The sequence below is a fragment of the Eucyclogobius newberryi genome, unplaced genomic scaffold, assembly GCF_026437365.1.
Source record: "Eucyclogobius newberryi isolate DKJ021-1_F unplaced genomic scaffold, fEucNew1.0.hap1 SCAF_16, whole genome shotgun sequence".
Classification (NCBI taxonomy): domain Eukaryota; kingdom Metazoa; phylum Chordata; class Actinopteri; order Gobiiformes; family Gobiidae; genus Eucyclogobius; species Eucyclogobius newberryi.
In genome coordinates, this window is record NW_027315790.1 from 21,029,667 (window position 1) to 21,055,651 (window position 25,985).

General features: G+C 40.9%; 1 protein-coding gene across 3 annotated transcripts in view; it reads right to left on the bottom strand.

The window, feature by feature from the left end:
- Positions 1 to 25,985, bottom strand: part of LOC140361954 (CUB and sushi domain-containing protein 3-like) — a 408,691-nt gene that overhangs the window by 186,093 nt on the left and 196,613 nt on the right. For 2 of the 3 annotated variants that reach the window (XM_072447872.1, XM_072447871.1), the window contains exon 5: positions 24,652 to 24,859. In XM_072447872.1, coding sequence (XP_072303973.1) covers positions 24,652 to 24,859 — 208 coding nt within the window. The remainder of the gene's footprint in view (positions 1 to 24,651; positions 24,860 to 25,985) is intronic. The other variant, XM_072447874.1, reaches the window with a different exon arrangement.

Genomic DNA, 25,985 nt, shown 5'->3' on the forward strand with positions numbered 1-25,985 from the left:
AGGGGCACAGAGGCAGACGAGTGTGAGGGGCACAGAGGCAGACGTGTGTGTGGGGCACAGAGGCAGACGTGTGTGAGGGGCACAGAGGCAGACGTGTGTGAGGGGCACAGAGGCAGACGAGTGTGTGAGGGGCACAGAGGCAGACGTGTGTGAGGGGCACAGAGGCAGACGAGTGTGTGAGGGGCACAGAGGCAGACGAGTGTGTGAGGGGCACAGAGGCAGACGAGTGTGAGGGGCACAGAGGCAGACGAGTGTGTGAGGGGCACAGAGGCAGACGAGTGTGAGGGGCACAGAGGCAGACGAGTGTGAGGGGCACAGAGGCAGACGTGTGTGTGAGGGGCACAGAGGCAGACGTGTGTGAGGGGCACAGAGGCAGACGAGTGTGTGAGGGGCACAGAGGCAGACGAGTGTGAGGGGCACAGAGGCAGACGTGTGTGGGGGGCACAGAGGCAGACGTGTGTGAGGGGCACAGAGGCAGACGTGAGAGAGGGGCACAGAGGCAGACGTGAGAGAGGGGCACAGAGGCAGACGTGTGAGAGGGGCACAGAGGCAGACGTGTGTGAGGGGCACAGAGGCAGACGTGTGTGAGGGGCACAGAGGCAGACGAGTGTGTGAGGGGCACAGAGGCAGACGAGTGTGAGGGGCACAGAGGCAGACGTGTGTGAGGGGCACAGAGGCAGACGTGTGTGAGGGGCACAGAGGCAGACGAGTGTGTGAGGGGCACAGAGGCAGACGAGTGTGAGGGGCACAGAGGCAGACGAGTGTGAGGGGCACAGAGGCAGACGTGTGTGAGGGGCACAGAGGCAGACGAGTGTGTGAGGGGCACAGAGGCAGACGTGTGTGAGGGGCACAGAGGCAGACGTGTGTGAGGGGCACAGAGGCAGACGTGTGTGAGGGACACAGAGGCAGACGTGTGAGAGGGGCACAGAGGCAGACGTGTGAGAGGGGCACAGAGGCAGACGTGTGTGTGAGGGGCACAGAGGCAGACGTGTGTGAGGGACACAGAGGCAGACGTGTGAGAGGGGCACAGAGGCAGACGTGAGAGAGGGGCACAGAGGCAGACGTGTGTGTGAGGGGCACAGAGGCAGACGTGTGTGAGGGGCACAGAGGCAGACGTGTGAGAGGGGCACAGAGGCAGACGTGTGTGAGGGGCACAGAGGCAGACGTGTGTGAGGGACACAGAGGCAGACGTGTGAGAGGGGCACAGAGGCAGACGTGTGAGAGGGGCACAGAGGCAGACGTGTGTGTGAGGGGCACAGAGGCAGACGTGTGTGAGGGACACAGAGGCAGACGTGTGAGAGGGGCACAGAGGCAGACGTGAGAGAGGGGCACAGAGGCAGACGTGTGTGTGAGGGGCACAGAGGCAGACGTGTGTGAGGGACACAGAGGCAGACGTGTGAGAGGGGCACAGAGGCAGACGTGAGAGAGGGGCACAGAGGCAGACGTGTGTGTGAGGGGCACAGAGGCAGACGTGTGTGAGGGACGCAGAGGCAGACGTGTGAGAGGGGCACAGAGGCAGACGTGTGTGTGAGGGGCACAGAGGCAGACGTGAGAGAGGGACACAGAGGCAGACGTGTGAGAGGGGCACAGAGGCAGACGTGTGTGAGGGGCACAGAGGCAGACGTGTGTGAGGGGCACAGAGGCAGACGTGTGTGAGGGGCACAGAGGCAGACGTGTGTGAGGGGCACAGAGGCAGACGTGAGAGAGGGGCACAGAGGCAGACGTGTGTGAGGGGCACAGAGGCAGACGTGTGAGAGGGGCACAGAGGCAGACGTGTGAGAGGGGCACAGAGGCAGACGTAAGGGTCACAGAGACAGACTGACCCACTCCTCCTCATAAATACATAATGTTTATGTATTTACAAATTCTGTTAACTTAAATCTGGAATTGTATGAATTCTCTAAGAAAATACACTAAATGCAGATAACAATCTTTTGTTGTTGCATTTGTCTTCCACTCTCACTCTAACACCTGACACTATTGTTCTCTCCGTATCGTCTTCACTCCACCCAACATATGCATGACTTTCCTTTCTTCACATTTCAGTCTCTTTCTCTTCTCATAACAATACAAGCACAAATTTACAAAATAGGCTAAATAATGTATCAGGTGAAGGAAAAAAACATGGTTTAAGAATGCTAAAGTAGTTCAAGCGGTTGAATCAGTTACAGATGCTCTAACTGCTGTTGTCGAATTTCTCCTCTAATGATCATCCAGAAATAAAGTAAAACAATAGAACAGAGTTGTCTTTTTCTCAAAAGTGAGTGCCGTTGTACAATCATATTTAATCTCTCTATCGTGTGGATTCGTCCGTCACTCTTGTGCAGAACCGATTAGTCCACACGTCTCTCTGGCCCTACATTGGTCCTCACCAAGGGATTCATGTCCATCTTATAGATTACAAGTCAAACTGATGGTCACATGACCTACTTCAACAGAAACATTTACATTCTCACACATCGGGTTTGGAAATAGAGAAAGCAAAAGGCCACAACAAAGGGACAGTTGGTCACATTTGCATTGAGTCTGTTCCAGTTCTTGTCCGAACAATGCCCCAGTCTGTAAAACCAATACTGGGCACCCCAGGATGTTCCCCATGCAGGCTTTAGAGAGGTCTCTGATCAAAAGAATCACAGCACAGACATGTAATTATCAGTTATATGCTAACAGGAGGAAGTCTGCCGTGTCACATAAAGTAAGGGCCAAATGAATTTTTTGCGTAACAGTGCCAGAGGAGCTCAGTTTGCCTCACAGTCACATCCTCCGGTGATTATCTGGACATGAGGGACCTTCTGTTGCTGCTGTGCTGGAAACTGAAGACCATGAACAACATAAAAAACAATAGGCTATGGCTGATGAGCATATTAAACAAAATAACCCAAGCTCCACATTCATAATGAACGAGCCATCACTATTTCGGTGGGTGGCTAATTTGCATAATAATGTACTGCCAAATTTGTGTAATTTCCAATCACAAATGTGCCTCAGCCTTAGTTTCACATGTCAAAATAGTATAGGACTATAAGAGAAGGAACAAAATAATAATCATAGCCCTCCATAATAATGCGTCTCATGTTCCCGCTGTCTTCCTCCTATAAAATATTGCAGTTTTATTGCAGTGTCTTTCCTACATTATTTCTGCAGCACACATGGCAGCGCTGCACTAGCATGTTGTTGCGGGCCATTGTTGCTGGGCAAAGAAAATGTGATATTTGCCATTCCTCGCAGCAAATAACCTTTCCAGGTGGTGCTAAGCCAAAGCCCAGGGATGGAGCCAGGGGTCAGGCACCACTGGAGCATGATATGTAGTTGGGCTCTGGCTACAGCAAATTAATTCTACCATTATAAACAGAGCTATTGTCATTCTGCTGCAAAAGCCAACCTGTCTGCTGCCCGCCAAGCCCGAGTATGTGTTAGCATGTGCTCTGGGTCACGGCGGGCCCAGATGTAGTTTCAGTCTATTGGAACAGTCAGCGGCTTGGATTGGACAGCCAGCATAATGAAATTAGAATTTAATATAATAACAACAACAACACGTTCGCTTCGGAGTGTCCGCCTGCTGTTCTGGTCATGTGAGTCTGATATTGGAGGAGCTGCATGTAAACACAGAGGAGCGTAGCAGGGGAAAAGGGGGGACGGAGGGGGAGGCGTCCTGTCGAGCAATGTCTTTTGGGAACGAACGGAGGGATGAGAAGTACAATAGTAAACTCTCGGGGAATGTTGAGACTGATGAATCCAAAATTGGGAGAAATACAAAAGACAGAATAAAAACGCCAAGACGGGAGATGGTTTATTTGGAAATTTCCGTTTTGCAAAGCACAATTCGAAAGCAGCAAGTAAATAGAAACAAGCAGGATAAATATAACATACTTCTAACAGAAAGCTAACATAGACTGTGCAGAGGAAGAATAAAAGGCGACATTATTATTTGCAATTTGTGACTCTAACTTTAATTATATAAAGTGAAGCATATGGACAAGATATGACAAGTATTTAGAGGAAGCGCCGCGCAAGATTTTCAAGAGTTATCCTGTTAATCTCAATTAATACAATAATTATTCATTTGGCAGTAAACAAGAAGTATAATTCTGATTGACACCGCATCCACATCTTAACAGAACTTGATTAAACTGGTGAAAACAATAATATATATATATGATTTGGAACCAGTTTACTTAATTACAAGGATAATATTCCAAGTGTTTTGCTCATGGCATGTCTAATCATAGCCTGCAGCTTTTGAGAGAAAAAGATGTGAAATAGTAGTTTTTATGGCAAAATTTAATAGAATATAGTAATGCTGAATGTTTTGATGAGCAATTTGCCATGCAGTTTCCAATTAAAATGTGAATGGCGAGCCTGGTGCTGAATCTCATGCCTCAATATCTTTTGTTTCACTCATTCACATACCAAAACGGCAGATGGTAAAAACTGTTTTACACCGAGCACCTTTCTCTACAATAAACAAGCACAACCATCTGAGGACTCCAATAGCGAGTTTATTTGTAACTCCAAATGAAGCACTGGTGGTTTACACGATAATCTGTTGATTTGTTTGTGGATGCTTATACTCAAGCTTTTTATACCTGCCAGAAACGGAACATTTAAATCCATGTTTACTGCAATAGAACAAAAACAGTGCAAATGAATTGATTTTGTGAATTACCCAATTGACCAAGGCTATATAATACACACAGTGAGTATGCATCAGATTACCACATGTTAGTCTAAATGTATCTGTCCTATCAAATAAGCAATACATAAATAACAGACCATACTAATACAAAATCAAATAACGATAAACTACACAATGTTGTCCATGTATTATTGCCACAACGCGAGTGATCCACAGTGTAATGTGAAAAGCAGCAATGACTGCCTCATGAAGAACAAATTTGGAGGAGAATTGCCAACTCATTAGAGCATTTTGTCTCACAAGCCAGTGGTGTTTGGACAACCTGAAATTAAAATTTGCAAATGATCCATTATGTTCAAAATCCCAGGCGGTCTAAAATAAGCTTCACTAATGTTGTGGTACATCTTTGAAGTACCCAGAAATGAGTGTGGTAATAATGGACTTCTTCACACGTTTTTTTAATGTGTGAAATTCTCTGAAAATATTAACATTCCAACCACGATTCATCTGAACCTCACAGCAAACGCTTCCTATTGCATCTGGCTGAACATAGAGAACCTGTGCTGGTGTAGTAACAGTATTTTCTTGAGACAAAAGGCAAACAGCACTATATTTTTGATCCATAGACAAACCAAATACAGCCAAAATTCTTCCGTTTAACTTCCTCATGTTGAAAACGTTAATTGCCGTTTAAGCTTGACACGAGGCTACTATTATTGAAGTCGCATGTGAACAGCTCAGAGCGAAATTATTTCATTTAGAGACAAAATCAAAAATCATTACGAGAGTTCAAGAGCTCCTGTGATCGTTTGACTCCGGGGCCTGATTTATTTCACAGCTCTTTAAAAAATTAAGACAGAGCGGGCAAGATGGCATTATAATTCTTTTCCTCTGACACAAGTGCAGCGAAGAGTCTATATGCTACGAGCGATGTTTAAAACGGGAAAAAACACACAAAGGGGAAGCGCGTCGTGGCTAATTGCATCTCGGCTCTTGTCATGGCGAGCCGTATATAATAAAGTGCAAAAGTTGACGATGCCTCAAAGCTTCGGTGTGACCTATTTTAAGCGCGGCTCCTGAGTCAATGTGTATGACTTTGTTTGCATAAATAAACCCGCTAATCTCATTATCATACACTAATCGAATTATAAAGCATACTTTGAATCGCAGGGTAATTTCATTAAGCTGTTTACATGCATAGCGGATACGAATTTATCTTAATATACCAATCTTAATTCCATCTTCCATAGTGCGTGTTGATAGACTCCACTGTCACGAGGCTGTGTGTATGGTGTGCGATGTTAATGGTTGTCTCCCAGTCAGCCGCTGCTCTACACCAATCTCTGGGTTTCATCCGACTTGTCACATTAGTGGCAGAAGTGCGTGGAGGCGTGCCACACAAATCAAGAGCTCTTGTAGAGGCTTGCTTGGGCGGGACGAGCAGCCTGGGAGGACTCAGTTGGGCAGGCGCGCTCGACATATGGTGTTTACATTTCAAGACAATTTTATCATAATGCGTCTTATTTCACAGTCCTCCACACAAAATAAGATATGGGCTCTCTATGCATTTAAATCAACAGTGCAGTAAATTATGTCCGTGGAAGTATGGGAATTAAATAGAATTAGAGCAAAATGAGCAAGGTTCCTCATTTGATAAGAGCATAGAAGAACAGCTTTGATTCCCAAACTTGTGCCTGTATGTACTATATTTTCACACAGTTCCTTTATTTCTATTTTTTATTTTAAAGAATCCATATAAAATTGCCTATTGGCTATAATTCCAGTCTATTTCATTCTAAATATTTATGTGAAATAATATGACAAAGCAACAGGTCTGGTGAAGTTCAAGGCCCTTCATTGTAAGTGTAAGTGGCTCTTGTGGCAACAGATGAGAGCTATTGGGATTGGCCTGGCGTTTACCAGTGCTCTGTAATATTTTGGTGGAATAATTGTCACATATTATTGATTTTAGTGCACATGTTAACAGCCCTTCTAAATGTTAAATACACTTTTACCATTTATCAAACATACACTATTCACTTCACATCTGTTTATAGGTAATATTTTGATTTCTTTTTTTTTTATTAGACAGGAAATGGGGATGAGAGAGCAGTATATTGTGAGAGTTGGGATTCAAAATCACGACACTGCGGCCAGCTGCACTTCTAATCACACTCATGGATGGCATCTTAAATCCAAATCCACTTATATTTATATCTTAGCACATTTCATAAACAGCTGCACAAGTGCTGCTCAGACGCGAACATACAACAAAAGGTTTCACGAGTTCTCAGTTTGATCAGTAAAACCAGCTAAATCTTCAGGGATTCAGGGAAAATACTTAATGAGAGAAGCTCTCTTTTACATGAGTACCCTGTTGAATACAAAAACACATACAACAAACTATGACAGAATGTCTAGCTAAAATGTCAATAGAACAATATGCAAGAGCACTGGCATTGTGGGTAGTCTTTAAAGAGTGCTTTGGATGCATTAAAAAGCATAAACTAATCCCTCTGTTTTGTGCCACAGACAGGGATCAAAGCTGCTGAAGGCCTTTTGTCCTGACTCTGTGTTGACACGATCCGACTGTAATATAAGAATGTCCTGAGATCTCAATTGATGAATATGTTCAGGATACTTGATAAATAATCAGGCATTCAGCTTGCAATGAGCGCCCTTTAAACAAACGAAAGGCAGTCCTGTTCGATTCTGCCAATGATTGTCTCTTTTGGTGTATCATTTACAGTGGTTTGTTCTGTATCCTTTTTTCAGAGGTTTTAAGACAGTTGCTGCAGAATGTGTAACACCCACAAACATAATCCCAGCAAATGTAATACCTTTGCCAACCACAAACATAATAACAAAATTCCAACAAAAGTGATACTTTTGTTGGAATTTATGACATTTGTGGAACAGAAAAAATCAGAGCTCACCACAAATGTAATAACTAAAGGAAAACCCATATCAAACTAAACTTGTTAGGCCCATGCCAGGAACCGGCCGTGCTCGGTTTCTTATTCCTCAGTGGAAAATTGCAAATTTGAAGCTCTCAGCGTCAGGTGAAAATTGTGGTAAAAATTGTGTAAATTGGCACAGTAATCAGGCCCAGGATAATCCTGTTTGAGTGGTTAAATTGTACCAAAACAAAATGACTCAACGGCGCCACCTGGAAGTTATGTGGGAATTTTAACACAGTTTTTTCGATTAGGCCAAATCATTTGGGATAGTGCTAGTAGTTAAACCAAAAAAAAATCATTGCTCCGCCCTCTAACAAAGAAGCAGTTGGCCATACGTGGATTTAAATTTGACGTGGATTTAAATTTGCCTGATATTTTGACAAACTCGTCCTTGGGTTTTTGACCAAATTACCTCAAAATCGGTCCGCGTCATCTACATAGGTTATTAAAAAACTGCTAATCTTTGTATACTCATTGCGTTTTTTTCGTATAACTTGGTCTGCAGTGGTCTTTGCTGTAGTGCCACTAAAAATATCTTAAAAAAGTGTGTTTTTAATGAGATTATACATCTAAAAAAATCTAAGAGACCTATTGAGTCCAAGACAAATTTCCCGCTGTAAGATTAACTCAAATATTAAGCTTGGCACAAATATTCCTTAAGGTGTCTCAATTCAATTAAATTTATTTTTGTAACGCCCAAAATCACAACAGCGGATCTCTTGGAGGGCGATAGTGAAAAGCGAATAAACAATGTTCATAGGGACTTGGCAATGTCCCAGTGTCCCCTGTCCTTAGCCCCTGTCCTTACACCCTCCTTCTCGGCCAGGAAAAACTACAATACCAATCATAAAAGTCAATCAAACCTAAGTTGAATTGAGTCGATGGTTTAATGCCCTGGATCTCCCACTGAAATTCTATTCTGAGGTAAACTTATGGATAGAAACAGGTTTGTGCAAAGACCTATTTCACAAAAACACATCACATTATCTCTTCACCCTCTACACTGCAGACTTCAGACATGACACGGACAGCTGTGTCCTGCAGAAGTTCTCTGACGACTCTGCCATCATCGGACTCATTACGGACGATGATGATGCAGAGTACAGGGGACTGGCGCAGGACTTTGTGGACTGGTGTCAGCGGAACCACCTCCTCATCAACGCGGGGAAGACCAAGGAGATGGTGGTGGATTTCCGCAGACGCCACCCCACTGCCCCCTCACCAGTGAACATCCAGGGACGGGACATTGAGAGAGTGGACTCATACAAGTACCTGGGTGTTCATCTGAACCACAAATTGGACTGGACTCATAACACAGACACACTGTACAGGAAGAGCCAGAGTCGGCTCTACCTCCTGAGGAGACTCAGGTCTTTTGGAGTGACAGGGCCACTCCTGAAGACCTTCTACGACTCTGTGGTGGCACTCTGTCCGCTCTGGAGAGCAGCTTCAGTGAGAGACTGATCCACCCTCGATGTGTGAAGGAAAGGTTCCGTAGGTCTTTCCTTCCTGCTGCTGTCAGACTTTATAACAAAAACTGTTAGTACTGAACACTCGCAATACTGACCTAACCTAATACTGATGTGCAATTCTGTCATATGTGCAATTGCTGTTGGAATTCATGTGCAATTACTGTGAAATTCATGTGCAATCTATGTGCTGTCGTGACACATATTCATGTGCAATTACTGTCGGGATCACATGCAATGGTATTTATGTATTTATTTATTTATTTGTCTATGGGAGTTTTTATTTATTTATAGGAGTTCTTCTACTGAAAGTGTTTTTCAGACTTCCTATAAGTGATCTGTTCTTCTGTATCTACCTCTGTATCTACCTGCGTTGCACCAATGAAATTTCCCCATGTGGGACAATAAAGGAATATCTTATCTTATCTTATCTTATTAGGTTCAGTGACTCTAGAGCATCCATCTGCAAAGCTCCGCCCTGTAACAGTCTGCAAGAAAAGTCTGTTGGCAGTGCAGTGGAGTTGTGTTGGACTGATTGTAATGGAGAGGCAGTTGGAAGAGAGGGGTGCATGTTGGTGTGAGGGCTTTTATTGCCACTTTAATTCAATATCACTGTATTAAAAAATAACAAATTGCACAATGCCTGTTTTGGTTAGAGCTTACAGTATTGCTCCCATTTGATGCATGGACAAGGCGCTCAACCTCTGTATTGTTTGGGCAGGTTCGGGTAAATAAATTGAAGCAAAAAAAATGCACATCTTCTAACTAACCAACATTTTCAATTGCCAATTGAAGGAAGTCACAGTGAGCAGAAACACCTGCTCACTTCATTATTACTTTTTTAAAGGATTATTTGGCCCATAAGCTTTATTAGACAGGACAGTGCAGCGTAAAATGGGGACGAGACTGGGGAAGGACATTGCAGCTAACTGTCGAAAGCCGGATTTAAACTCACGATGCTGCAGGTTGCGCACAAGTGCTATCCATTCTGCCATCAAGCTTATCTATTTCAAATAACATAACATCATCTAACTATTGCACATGGCCTTACAAGACCTCATTGTTTATTTATAGTCCAAGTATTAAGTGTGTTTAGGCTCACTACTAGTTTATTTAAATCTATTTTTCCTTTAGTTATTGCAATTGTGGAGAATTATTATGTTTGTGCTCAACTCAGATTTTTACCGTCCCACAAATGTAATAAACTCCCATAAATGTAATAATCATTTTGTTTGAGGGAATATTATTTTATGTTTAACTTTTGTATTATGTTTGTGGATTATTACGTTAGTGGGTGTTCCAACTGCATATGCAGTATATAATATCACCATAATCCAGCAGTGAAAGAAATGTAGTCTGAATTGATGCTTTTCTACAATTCCACGTTTTGTTTCTAAAGAATTAACAATCTGGTTTTAAGATTATTTGTCAGTTCTTGTACATATATGTTGAAAGAGAGATTATCATCACACCAGATGCCCAGGTATTTGTAATAGGGTCCTTCTTCAATTATCACCATTGAGCATAAGAATATCGGCGCAAAATCTTAATCAGAGCAAAATCATAGAACCATAAAACAGCAATAAATAAGTAAGATACATTTAAATAAATAAAAACACAAAGGACCACACAACTCACACAATGTTGAAAGCCAAAGAATAACAGTGGGTCTTAAAACGAGACTTAAAAAAACTCTACTGTGGGGGCCGTTCGGACGTTTTTAAGTCTTGCCTTAGGCACCACGAGCTGGAGCCGGCCCTTGGACCTCAGAGCGTGTGCAGGAATGTAAATTTGGAAGTCCAAGATGAAATATGGAGCCTGTCCATTCAAAGTTTTAAAAACAAACAATACATATTTTAAACATATCTAAAACAAACTGGAATCCAGTGCAAAGACGCTAAAATGACCAGTGCAATGACGGCTAACATCTTAAAACATGCATGTGTTCTATGACTATAAAAAAATAGCATCACAATCACTTTTAAAGGTCCCATAACATGCAAAATCGACTTTTCAGAGCTTTTAACCTTCTTACATTGCTATTTGTGCTTCATATATGTCCCCAGAGTGTTTTTTTGATTGATTCCCGCAATGTTTAGCTATATTACAGACTATCTCCTTTCCTCCAATCTCCAAACTGACGGGCGGTGGGGCAAGACCGCGTCATAAGGGCAAGCACGTGTCATCATCCCCCCTCTCCACCCCCCTCCCCCCTCCCCTCCTTCCTCCCGCCTGCCTCCCGCCTGCCGCCTCCCGCCCTCTTCCCCCCGGCTCCGCGCAGCTGTCTCCCCATACAAGCCCATTTCGGAGTTTTTCTGCTTCGATTTACGACGAAACACGGCTCAAAGAGGCCCAAAACTTCATTAATTATATCGCACTCTACTATTATCACAATGGTGAAGGTTTATGTGGCAGCAACCGGGAAAATAAACAGAGAAGTTCTATCCGATACCGAAAAACCAGGAAATAAGAGCACGATGGACATAAGACTTTTAGATAGATCTGTGTAGAATCAACACGTTTTTATTCAGTCTCAAAGTAGACTCTTTCTCACTCACTCCGTGCCGAGCTTACAGCACACAGCTGTGGGGACTACGTCACGGGTTGGGCGGGGGAGCCAGATCGCTCTTCGCAAGGGTGGGGGCGAATATCAAACCAAACCGTCTGCATTTCCGGGTTGGTGAGGGGGTCCAAGGTCTGGGTGATATTTCTTAACTATTATGTTAAGGGTGTTGCACAACCCTTATTATTATCAATTATACACTTAGGATAGACTACGAAACGTGAAAAAAAGCATGTTATGGCACCTTTAAACATGGGATGCCTTTTGCTGTCAGATGCTGTGGACACAACAGCGATCTCCTTAAGTTTTTTTTTATTTTTTACAAACTCATTGAAAGTCATACAATCTGGCAACAACTAGAACTCGACTTGCTTCCGAACCAGAAAAGAAAATGGAAACCTGAACAACATTTGGGTCACGTGTCAAGATTTTTTTTATGATGATAACGCTTGATTTGAACCTGCTGGAACATGACTTTTTAAATAATGAAAATCCAGCTTTTACAACATTCAAAGCAAAAAGATAATTCAATTTCCTGCTGTATGATTCCCTTCCTCTTGTCCATCAAACCCTGCCACCCTTTGCCTTTCCGAACCCTCCGACATCTTCTTTCTTCTTGTCGGGCATGCCTTTTGTCCCACAGGAGTGTACTTCGAATACCTCCGCTTCGCCTATCCTTCGACTCCATACCTCTTATTCTTCTTCCACCTCTCTTGTCCTGTCAGCTCACATCTCTCCACCTCCTGTTCCTAATTCAGCCCCTCTGCCTTTATCCCATTCCGTACCTGGCCGCCATATGTTTCATCTCCTCCTGTCACCCCAATTGCCCTCTGTGCTCCTCTCTTCTAACCAATCCCCCGTTGTCACCTGTCGTCTTCTGCTTGACCTGACACAACAGTCCTAAGGCACAGAGACATCTTTCGTCCTCTGCCTCCTGCTAGTTCCTCGGTGCTCGGGCAAATAAGACTGGTATAAGTGGTTTCCCGTAAGGCTTTAAACATTTCTGCAAAGGCTATTCAAAGGGAGCGGGTTAATAGCAGGAGAGATTTGCTTAGCTGTGCCGGGACAATAGTGTGTATTAGGCCTTGGACCAGCAGAAATTTGATTTAAACATGGATACCTCTGGAGAACTAGTGTGAAGGTCAGTGTTGAAGTACAAGTCCAGTGCTGATCATGAATCCGCGGCCTGCGCATCAAGTAGTGTTCACAAGAAAAATACTGTGAAGGAGATTGACATAATTATTTGAACGTACACTGTGTAATTTTTTCTCCAGGCTGAATTCTTTGAGTTATAACATAATCAAAAAACAATAATATGATAAAATAAAAATGTAGGGCTTATTTGCATAATATCAGCCATTAATGTATGAACACTGTCACTTATGTCCGCTGTTATCTTTGTTGCTATTACTCAAGTACAACCTCCATTCACATGCATTATTATGGACCTATGGGCCATGTAGATCATTCTAGTAATGATTGTGTAGCTATTTGTGTACTACCAGACGCCGTACTTGTTAACAACCCTCCAGGTAGGGCTCCGTATAGAGCAGTCCTGCTCTGCCGATGCAGCCATGTTGTAACGCTGTTATTAAACTTGCTCAAAGACTACGCACTCTTTTGACAGGCCGTACCGCATATATGCAACGTTTCAGCCCTACGGCCGCCCTCGGCACCATTTGTGGCATTTATAAAAGTTCCACTTTTCGCATGACTATGCTTATCTCTGCGCAAACTGAGACCCTCCGGTACGCTCTGCGCAAAGTCTGGAGACTGGGGGAAAAGATGGAGAAGTGGAGGAGTGCAGAAGTGAAGAGAGTTTCAAGAATTTTTTGATGTGGAAACTCATCAGTAAATGCAGCTAATAAAATCATTTAATTCGTAGTTCTGCTATTACGCAGATGTTGACCCAAACACAGAGAAGGGCTGTTTATTCCTCTCATTATTCTCTACAACACATGACATATTTGAAGCTGTGCGCCCTTGTGTTCGTGCACATTCCAGATGCTCTTCCTCAGTCTGCGTGCGGTGGCCGTGTACAGTCCGTGACCCAAAGCAGAGAGGATCCTTTGAATCCTTAGATGGGTGCTGCCCAGTGGTTGCATGGTTAATGCGGCAGCACACATTCCAGTTTCACGTGTCGTGAGTTTGAATCCCAGCTCCGATAATTTACTACATATTCTCCCTTCTCTCTCCCTTTTGCGCTCAGCTGTCCTGTTTATCATCGCCTACAGGCCAAAAAAATCCTTTAAAAAAATATGACTCAAACTACTAATTATCAGCTCATGTTTAGGAAAATCTCATTCAAAACTCTCTTTGCACGGTCCTTAAATGGTGGACTGTAGTAGATTTGTGCTCTAGGTGTGATTTGTAAGGTGGAAATGTGTTGCTGCAGTCCATACTGAGGGTTTTATAAATCTGAATATTTTTTATAGTTTGTTCCTATGTACTCTTTAATTCCACACACTGTTTTATAATAATAAAAGTGAGCCTTTAATTTATTAAGTTATTGCGTTTTTTATTTCAAGATTTTCTAGATTTTCCCCCAGTCACTGGATAGAGGACTTGCCACTAACCATCAGTCTAAATAGCATTTATCACATGTTACTGACTGCTCAATTGATGTGTACTAAATAAAAATCAACTTGCAACGATCCCAGCTATCATTCACTGCCGTAAACATTTGAGGTTACACATCAATTTTTATTACCGTGCAGCAATTTATGCACAAGTATCCCGATAAATACTGGTAGATTGATTCACATTCTAGCCTGCACTAAACATACATGTAACAGGTTTGCCAATACTGATACTTGTACAATGCATGTGCGTCGCTTAAAAGCACGAACATTAGATCATATACACTGCCTTACATTCAGGATGCACGTTTAACCGATAGTTGGGGCCCTTCGCAGCCAATAGTTGGTTCACCGATTGCGTTAACACTGTTTTTATGTTGTAGTTTATTGTACGAGTCATAATTAGCCCCGAGTGAATAACCAGAGTAAATGCAGAGCAGCGACAAATCTTTGAGCTGTAAACCACCGTTAACGCTCCTTTAAACACTGTTTTGACGCTCTGTTGTAGTGATTATGAATAAGGCACTTTTAATTTAAGCATCACGTTGTAAAGTCGCTAACGAGCTGCTTGCCTTAGCTTGTGCAGGTAGAAGATCGATAGTTTTCAATCTGAGGCCAAAGCTGTCTGTTTTCTTCACCAACGTGAAATCCAAGTTTAAATTGAATATGTAAGATTCATATTAGTTCATAAATACTGCGGTGTCACTCAGGTTTGCCCACTCTTTATGTCATGAATCCACTGTTTTGGAGTTTACGCAAACTTGTTGTTGTTGTTGTTGTTGTTGTTTTATGGCGGTTGGCATCCAATTGTTGCATTACCGCCAGACTTTATTCCTCAGACTTTTCGTAGTCCGCAAACTTGTTTTCACTCAGAGACGTCACAGTTGCACGAGGGCACGCGTGAGCCCCCTCCGGTGGTACAACTGTGTATCACAACATAGAAAAACACAATAAATGAAATGGGCCAGTTAATCTGCCAAGAGGCATTCATTTGGTTAAGCATTTAGTGACGGTTAATCAGTTACTCGGTTGACTATGAACACCCCTACCTTACATTCACACAACCGCAGCTGCTGTTACTCTGGCTACAAACATACAGACCTATATCTATGGAACATTTTTGCTGAATTTGCAGTGAACACAAAAAAACCATTACAACCAACTTGTGATACAAACTTTTGAGTCTTGTTTACTCCCAACAGAAAGTGGTGACTCCGCTCCAAAGGTCTGGCACAGTTTATGAACCTCTGTGTTCCTCTTAGATACACATTTGAAATCATCTGATATGTGAGCTTGTTTGAGGAAAAACAGCAGTGGGACATGAGCGTGTTTATGTTCAAGGTCACTGCTCCATTTCCTATTCAGGATTGTGCCGATATCCCAGCATCCTCTCTGCCAGCAGCATTGATTAGCACTCTGCCAGCGTAACATCGCACACTCCTCTTCTTTCACACAAAACGTTCTTAGGAGGACATGGCTGGGTTATGACATGTTGAAATCCTAGATAGACAGAACTAACATTCCAGCAACATTCCAGAAATGTGCAAATCACTTATTTTAGTGTGAATTTTCAACATCACATGTATTTTTCCCATTGTCCATTCTTTCTGACACCTTTTCGGTCTGAATTATCATCAACTTTCTGAGCAGCAGGTCTTCAGTTGAACAGACGAAAGATCATTTTTCTTCTTTGCTTTGATCAACCATGATTTCTGATTTTATGTTTATTTTTTTATTTATTTTTTCTTATCCAACTCAAACATACATTCACTCATTTAAGTCATATGAATGTCCAAACAATTCCTTCCTCCTATTTCTGAATTCTGCTCCAAACAACGTGTCTTTTTCTGACAGAAGACTGGCCTTAAACTGCTCAAAATAAAGATGATCACAGACAATTTGAAATGAGTGGATCTTGATTGGCCATGTCTATTACTTTCACACCATAAAGGAGTCTGATATAATCAAGTTAAGTCAATATAAACCAGCGCATATCATTTATAGATGCCACTTATACTTTTCTTGGTATTACTACACATAGCCGGTCCTCACGTGAAGGCAATATCCATGCTCTGTTCACTTCAGTGCCGGCAGGACAGTAACAGCTGAGCCATGTGAATGGACAAACCAATTTCTGCAGTGCACACACAATGAGTAAATTTTGATTGATGATGCTGGAGAAATGGCTTTGTATCTCAGGGACTGACTTGGACTCAATCCAATTGTACAGCACTTAGCCATTTCTCTCTATTAAATCAAACATTATCAGCAAGTTAGCCGCAGCATCATGTAGCACACAAGGAATAATCCACAAGAAAACACAAATAAAAGCTCTACTCTACAGCAGTGGTTCACAACCTTCTCTGTCACCCTGAACTGTGTCTAACTCAAGTAAGGCCAAAGTTATTTTTTATTACTTGGTTTACGGATCCGCCGCACTTAGATTATTGATTTCTACAATATACATAAAATTAATTATTATATATATTTTTTTTTATAATGTACCACAGACAAGGCAAAATAGCATTAAATGAAATATAAAAGCGGTATTAAGTCAAAATTGTTCCTGCGGGAGTCTCTGATGGACGCTGCGCGCGGTCCCGGAAGAGCATGTGAAGACGCGCGCGCCCGTTTCCTTGTCTGCTACGCGCCGCGCCAACGCTTTTATATCGCAAATACACATTTTAAACCCGTTTACCACATTTTCTCCAGCGTGTTTTGCCGTGACTAAGGCTGCACACTTTGAAGCGTCAGTTCTACCAATGCAAAACACGCAAAATCTACTGTTACACGCTCCTGCGCGCCGCGTATCTGAAACCATTTAAAGTGACAGTATTGTGTGTAACTTTCTGGACGTGGAAAGTCACCTGTATGATTCCATGGACATTCAGAACAGTTGCTACATATTTTAGCCAAAGTAACAACATTTCCATGGAATAAGCAGGATGAGACGCCCCCAGGCCAAGTACAAGTCAAGTTCTTAAGAGCAATTTAAAAAAAGGTCAGGTTAGTGTTTGCATACCTCCAGGGTTGGGAAACACTGCTTGAAGGTTACTGAATAGTTTACAGGTTAAGATTATAGCTGTGAGAAACTGTTAGTTTTGGGTAAGTTTGCAAATGCTCAGGCTTAGTCGGTACAGTTAATAGTAAGGACACAAGTATTAGAAAAAAGTAGTAGTAGATGTAGAAGTACAGTTTGTAGTAAGAGAAACATTCATAGTTGTGAAATGTAGTGCCGCTTTAGATAAAGTTTCAAATCTGATGTGGAGTGAAGCCTTTCTAAGATACGTTCTGTGGCTCTAGAAACTTGTCTTAAGGGGACAATAAAGTATACCTTAAATTTAACAGGGACATCTATAATATTGTATCATACGTTTGAGGATTACATCTGCTGCCAATGTCATCAGTATATTTGGACTGTCATCTTCGCTCTCAAGGCTTCACAAAATGCACTATGAATAAAGTCAATTGTTTAGCATCCTTTTAGATGCTGTATTACCTGATGTGAAAATAATGCACTTACTGTCTATTGATCTTGGGGTTTACCATATACTCTCAGGCAGAGAGGTGTGGGCGGGCTGGGAAGGTGTTTGGGAAAATCTTTTCAAACTATTCATAAAACAGCTGTTGTTGCATGCCCTTGGCTCCGACTGAACCGCTACCGTCAGCGATAATGTAATGACTCACTGTGGCGTCTTCAATTCTCAGCAGTAAATACACTTTGTTGTATACTTTACATCGCGCCGGAGTGTGTGGGATAAGGGCTCTTTATAAACTGTTGAAAAACACAAGTGGCTTGTTGTTACAAAATGGCAAAAAATCTGCAAAAATGAGCTGGCGTTTTAGATAAGAAGAACATACTATAAATGGATTTGTAACTCAATGGAAAGAATAACGCCGGACATTGAACACTTTCTCAGGATGACCGTTTTTTGTTGTTGTTGAGCCTCAGTGACCTAATATTTCACAATGGGTTCTTAAGTCCATGTTTCAAAATACTGCCGAATCTCTATTCAAGCACCATTTCCCCCCCATGAATTATTTACATTCTATCTAAAATAAAACAATGTTAATTTGGGGTGAGTTTTGAGGGAGTTTGTTGGAAACTAAAAGATGAATTACCAATGAGCTTTCGTTTCCGCTGTCTTTCACACATAGGGATGTCAATATCATCGATTAATCGATAATCGTGATGTTTTAGGTCACAATATAATAGCGAGAACCAAAACATAACAATCGTGGCAATTTTAGAAGCCAAATTACAGTATTTTCTGCACTATAAGGCACACTTAAAAGCCTTTAATGTTTTCAAAAAATAACAATGCGCCTTATAATCCAGTATATTTGTGCCTTATATGTGGATGATTTCTGGTTGTGCTTACTGACCTCAAAGTAATTTTGAGTGGTACACGTTTTGTTTTGCTTAATGCACCTTATATTAATGAAAAAATTATAAAAAATAGACCATTCATTGACAGTGCGCCTTATCAGTGCGCCTTATAGTGCAGAAAATACGGTAAGTATTTTTGATTCAATCTATCTATTTATTTCTCTGGCTGTTTTTGTTATATTTAACTTTATTTCGTCTTTCAGAAAGTAACATTTCAGTCACAAACATGAAGAACAGTAACATGTTAGATCACGGGAATGAACGAATATTCAAGAATTCACTGTTGTTTTGTCACAATAAATGCGAATAATCGCTAAATCGTGATCGGTTTTCCTCTCATTTGATAACGTGACATCCCCTTCAAATGCGTCACAGAAATACCCAAATCTGACTACACTGTTTGAGTCCGTCTCGAGGTGCGACTGCGGGCAGGGTGACCAGACTCTCTCAAATGTGTATTCTGGATCCCAGGTAATCATTTGTGCTTTCTATATTTGATCCACTTGACTGGAAAGTTGTTGGCCATAGAACCCAAGGATCAAATTCATGTCAGTTTTGGTAAAAAATAAAGGAAAACCAAGGAAATGCCGACTCACACCGTGTATAGCCCAATCCTATCTGTTTGAATTTGGAGATGAGCTGTCAAGTTGGTGTATCTGAAAGGACTTAACCGGCGTGCTATATTTTGGCGTCATGTGGAGACAAGCCAGACTGACAGACTGACAGAGGGGGAGAGGGGAGGAGAGAAGGGGGAGAGAGGGGGAAAGAGGAGGAGAGATCGACGGACGTGTGCATCGGGGAAGGAAGAGCGAGAGAAGAGAGGACTGTTTAAGATGCTCCACTCGGTTTCAAGGGCAACTGATTCTGAAACAACAAAACACAAAATGTACGCGTGTCTCTCCTCCTCTGTGTGTGTGCGTGTGTTGTTAGGAGGATAGGTTACTTAGCTCACAGCGGTATAGTACTCTCATAGGCGCGAGTACACTCCTCTGCATGCTGATTACCCACAATTCTCAGCGTGTAATGAAGAGAGAGTGAGGAGAAGAGCGTGTAAGGAGGAGAGAGAGAGAGAGGGAGAGACATCCTGGTGGTGCTGAAGTGGCGGCGGCTTGAGTGCTGTGTGAACATGGATCCGGGCTACACACGTGTCAGCCTCCAGCAGCTCTTAACAACATGACAAAGCCTTCAACACGTTCACGTATTAACAAATCGCTCATTAGCTTTGGCGCTAATTGCTGCTGGCAATTATCATTTGCTAGGTAACGTCTCTTTCTAATTGTGGTGGAAAATAGCGCATTAGTGGTTGGTATAATGGCACGCATTGTTCGGCAAGTTGATGAGACGAATACGCAGGAAAAAGTAGATCTGTGAGACATCAGAGAAGGTTTTGGCGGTGATCAAATGTTATTGGGGAGTGCGGAAACTCAGGAAAACAAAAGGCGTACTGCAGCGTGAGCAGAGCCTTAATCAGACTTTACCGTAATCAGATTTAGTAACACAGTAATCTAACGCGCTACTATTTCAAATTGAGTAATTGGATGACAGTAGTAACTTTTACGTACTTGCCAAAATGTGTGTGACAGCAAAACAATTATGCTTTGTTAATCGACTGCTAGGTTAAATAACATGGTGTTTAATAAGTGGGAAGATGTCATGCTTTTTAAAGGTTAGTAGTGCATTTCCTTTTTAAGTAATGAGGGGCTTTCATTTATTCATTATCAGTAATCAGATTAGTTTTACAAAGTAATCTGACCAACCCTGAGCGTGAGGCAGTATCAGGTTAATGCCTTTTACAATTAATATAGTTACATTTAATTTGTAGTTTCTAGGAAAAAGGGCCAATAAAGCAACTGCTAATTCTGTGTTTATTTCTGCCTTGATTTAAAGTTAATCAGGAGGGACATTTTTTTGTTGTTGTTTTGCAATAAAAGCCACCATCAGTCACCCGGCTATATGTTTATTATGCAGGCAGTAAATAAAGATTTTCTCATTTGCTTCTTTCACATAGACCACAGTGCGCAGCTCTGAATTGACGTTATGAGTCTTGGGACCTCTCCGGGACATTCTCATTAGTCGAGTCATCCTCCAGTGCATCTCTAAGTCGGCAGGTAATCTTCAGAATATTTATTTGTCCCGTCCTTCCACTGCTTTGTGCTACATGGATTTCGGCCACTCGAATAAATAATAGACAGAAATAAGGCAATAAGCAGAAGTGGTTTAGTATAATGAGGGGGGACAATTAGCAAGACAGAATATATATATATATATATATATATATATATATATATATATATATATATATATATATATATATATATATATATATATATATAAGTTATATGACAAAGCTCTACAATAGGGTTAGGGTAAGGTTGTTTTTATTTTGTTTTATCTTTATTTTTCCCCTCCATTCCTTATTAAGAAATAAGAGGTTCTGTCAATAGGATTTTTTATTAATAAGAGTTCTTCTATTAAGAGTGTTTTTTAAGTGTGTGTTATCTGTCCTTTTCCTCTGTATCTGTATCTACAATTACATTTCCCCATTTGTGGACAATAAAGGAATATCTTATCTTATCTAATAACATTTGGATTCTAGTTCAGGGGTAAATGTTTTTAGCCTGACCCATTGTTTCCCTTTAATGGCCTTTTTTCCATCAATCTTTCCAAATTTCAACTGTGCCTATACCAGTGCGTCAGGTGAAACTTAATCTCTACCCGGATTACATTTAAACGTTGCGTTACAGCACACAGGGACATGTAAAGAACTACCTCAGCCCTTCCAGCAGTGAACAAGAAAAATCCTCTTTGTTTGTTCTTACTGTAATCAATTGGATCTAACTCTATAAAGGAGAAAGTCCATAAGGCTTTTAAATGCACAATGTAGAAGGGTCCCACGGGTTCAGCATTGTAAAAGGTTACTGTATACAGCCTATGCATTACACGTGGTAACCTTTTTCACTTAAAACCTTTAGCGGATTTGATATTTGAAGATATATGAGGAGTCAGAGAACTCTTGACTGGTCCACAGAGGTACACTTCTGCTGACATTAAGTGGATTCTTTTGTCTTCAAGTTTGATGAGTGTAACTTTTGCTTCCTGTAGCTTTAACGCTTCTCCTTATGCAACCTTTTACCAGGGGTTACATTATCAGCAGACTCTTGTGCCGCTTCTGACAACTCTTAGCTTTGAGCCTTGGGACTCTTTTGTTCTTGCTCCATTAACCAACATTAGCAATGCCTTTTTCTGTGACTGAGATGTGATTTATGGATGAAGGACTGACAACATACAGCCAAAAATGTCCAACTGTCCATCACTTTGCCGTATAATATTGACGTTGTTTTTCATCATAACATAAGAAAATGAACTGATTATGTACTTGTTTTATAGTGGGTAGTATCACAATCATGTTTTTGATTGTGGGTTACATTTCACACTGCCTAATAAATATATTGTCCTGTCTAATAAAGCATACGGCCTAAAACGAGAACAAAAACCATTTAAAACAAACAAACAAACATTTAATCTACAACTGTTCATAAAAAATAAATCTCTAAATACTCTTAAGCAATAAATAGAAGCTAAAAATAATAATACAAATAGAAATTGTAATAATAACATTCATTGAAAAAATATTGCTTTAATGCTTTAATACTGCTTTAATGATTGTTGAACATTCTCATCAATCCAACACCTCCATAGAGACAAGCAAATATCTGACACGGACCCCCACCAGAAAAACGACACAATGCTCCTTTAAGATGTCAAACCAAGTGGCGAATAATGTCAGGTTTGTCGCGAGCAGATCTAGGATAATTATTCAAACATGAAAAACCAATGAAAAGCCAAAGCCAGAATTGTCTAGGTCACATTAGCATAGAAATAAATTAAATATATCTGATCTGTTGTATCATATTTTATATTTGAAATGAACGTATAGTAAGTTGATACGCAGTGACTGGGATAAAACAGTAGTAGCGAGTGTCCTTTGATAAAAAAACAAAACAAAAAACATTTGGCATCCTTACAGTATTTATCCTGTATATACAATCTTTTATGGTCAGAAAACATCTTTTGACGTCTTGGACAAACCTCCACACCCTGACCTTGTGAGCTGGAAGTGACTCAAGTCCACAGTTAATCCAGGAAGTATACAGTTTGATACATGGTCCCTCTCCCTCTGGCCAAGACAGCAGTCAGGCTAAATCATGCACGACACTCACCCTGCGTTATACCCCAAGGGCTCACAACGTCCCCGACATTAAATGCCAGCTATAAATACTCACTTAACGTCCAGAAGGTTTTCATTGCACTGTACAAAACATTATCATGTCCTTATTCAAAATCACATTTCCAAAGTACACTATTGAATTGAAATGTGTTTTAACTGTGTTTAATTTGTAACAGTGAATAGGGGATTTGAAAGTTGGAAGTGTAAGCAGTTCTGTAGTAGAAGAAATGACCAGCTGGTAATAAGATAAGAGAACCTTTTTTGTCCCAAAGTGGAGAAATTGCTGTACTAGTCAAGTATAATAGTTGAAGTAGCTGTAGTATCTCTAGTTATGTAAAGTATGGTAGTAAATCAGATTGGTATACTGTAAGCGTTGGGTAGTATCACGATCATAGGACTTGATAAAAGTTGATCTCTTTGACAATACACTCACTGTAAAATGTGAATTTAGCTAAATCCTTTGTCCTTCTCATTTTCAACATCACCATCCTTCTAATACCCAACCTTTTCAATGTTTAATTTTGTCTGTATTACGGTGTCCTGTTATCATGTCATGTTTATTCTTTTTTTTTGCATCACTTGTTGTTTTGTCTCATTACAACATCGCTTAATTAAAAACATCTCAAAATGCAATATGAAAGCTATTTACAGTACCCATTCTTCAGCTGTTTTACTGCAGAAATATGTTCTCTGTGTAATTGAAAACTATTTCTTCTGCCTCTGCACCTTTATGTTCAAACATCAAACTGACTAGCATGTTTCTACACCAGTGTGTACTTCAATCATCAATAATACATCACACTCTAAACAGACTCTTGTGAACACACCTGTGCGCAGTCTTCCCACTCTTTAACAGTTTCTTGGGTGTTATTACTTCCAAATCAATTACTAATGCACACACTAATGTCCCAGTCCATGATTAGATTATGTCCCAGTTCATGATTAGATTTAAATCGGTTACAGCAACAGCAATGTCTGATCAATAGCCTAATTTAGCACGGATCAATAAACAGGCCAGGCAGTAAAATATTGTTATGGGCAAACTAAACCACCTGAGTAAAGGAGGAACACAACTTTCAATGGTCGATTCCTCTGCGATACAAACAATCTATAAAAAGGGATTGTACACTTTTCTTTCTTTTTTTCTGGTGGTCATGATTTAACTTTGAGGAACATTGTGTCCCAAAGGAATCTAGAAAATCTACCTGCTGTTTAAGTGGGCTTAAGTTTTACACTATAACCAATCTCAGCGGGACAATCCTAGTTAAATAAAGGTAAATAAATACCATGTAACTTAAGGGTGGCTCTGTGTAGAGAGAAACTAATAACTTGATTATTATATATATTTTTTGCATTATTTTGATATACTTAGACAATATTCAAACAATGCATCAGGAATGGCTAAATGGGCAAAATGTCTTGGTTTATCGCACAAAACTTGAATGAACCATAAAATGAATGACAAAAGGGCAGAAATATAAAACTATTATATTAATTATTTTTATATATACTAGATATTTCAATTATTTTTTTTATTTTCTTCTTCTTAGATGATTATACATTTTTTTTTATATGTCTCTGATTAGATATATTTTGGAACATTTTAAATATAGTTGTGACACAAATGTTAAAATGTTATTGGTCAATCTCAGCTTGCCTTGATTGCTCTGACCGCACGTCACTGCCAGAGCCACTCGGCCAGCGCTTACTCTGGTTTCTAAACAATCGGTATCGGCCATGAAAAAACAGCATATTGGTCGCTCTACAATTTCTTTAAATAAACACAATTCACACATTTGCTGCAAGCGTGTAAAAGAGAGACTCACCAGATGGTTGGTGGCTCAGAACCCTCCACCTCCAGGTAGTCGTACTTCTCCTCAGTCTGGAAGTCTGTAAAGATGACAGAGATGGTGTCTCCAGGCTCGGCCAATAGGATCCAAGTACAGTCGGCCTGATTACCATAGTTGTTGGGGTAACCGGGACTGGTCACCACCCCACTGCCGCCCCCCACAGTGCCCCCACATGTGTCCTCAGCTGTCAATCAAATCAGAGAGACAAATAGAAAACCTGGGTTAGGGAGAGGAGGAGGGACCGAGGTGCGGACTTGATCTTTTGGACAAAATCATTTTGATTTACTCTAATGCATTATTAGTATTGAAATCAATTAGCAAATATTGTTTCTTTGCCAATTTGATTATACATTTGGCCTAAAGTTCCTATCATAATTTCTCAAGTGCTTAACAGGTCAGCCAGCCCAACTCCCCGCCTCTCTCTCCCGCTGTCACATGACTGTACCTCAGATTTAGTACTCTGCAGTTACACTCTTCATTCAGCAGGTTATTTTATGAAGCATTTTGTTAGCAATGTATGACTTTTTATGAAATGTACTGTCAGATCATAAGCTACAAGGAAAATGGAGCTCTATTATATGTTAGATACAGAGTTTAGAAATGGGAATATGGTTAAATCCAATAGTTTCATTTGAATGATTTAGCAGGAGCCAGTACGAATCATGATGTTTAGGCCTCAGGCTGTAGTTCCTGTCACACTCAGAGATGCTAAAAAATACATGTCCAGTAACAACTTCTGTCTTTGTCCACCAATCACAGAGCTCCGCTCTCGTCTCCTCCAATCACCACCAAGGAACTTTGGGTTTCTCCAATTGGTTGGTTTTAAAATGCACATACCAATTATGGTAATAGTTTGAAAACATATAGTTATCAGATGTGATTATAAATTTGGAATAGTTTTCACAGATTGCAGTTCACATCTGACTAATATTGAAGTACTGATTTACTGTATAACAGATAAAGACACATGGATTGCGCTGTGCACAGAGCATAAATTATACATTTATAATTTATACAGATACACTCACGGAGAATCAACATTCCACATTGGACCTTGATCTGTTACAAGGACAGAAAGCACTGGGCTCAATTTACTCAAAATACCCACTCAGGGAAAAGACTTGAATCAAATGCAGTATTTGTCCAAGTGAATTGAGGCCAGTGCAGCATTCACTGTCCAAGTGAAAAAGATTCAATGGGGAACTTTTTTTTTTCCTGAGAGTGCACAAATCCAACATCAAACATGGTATAAATTATACCTGTATAATTTATATATAGACATATACGGCAGTACTATGTAACAGACTCTT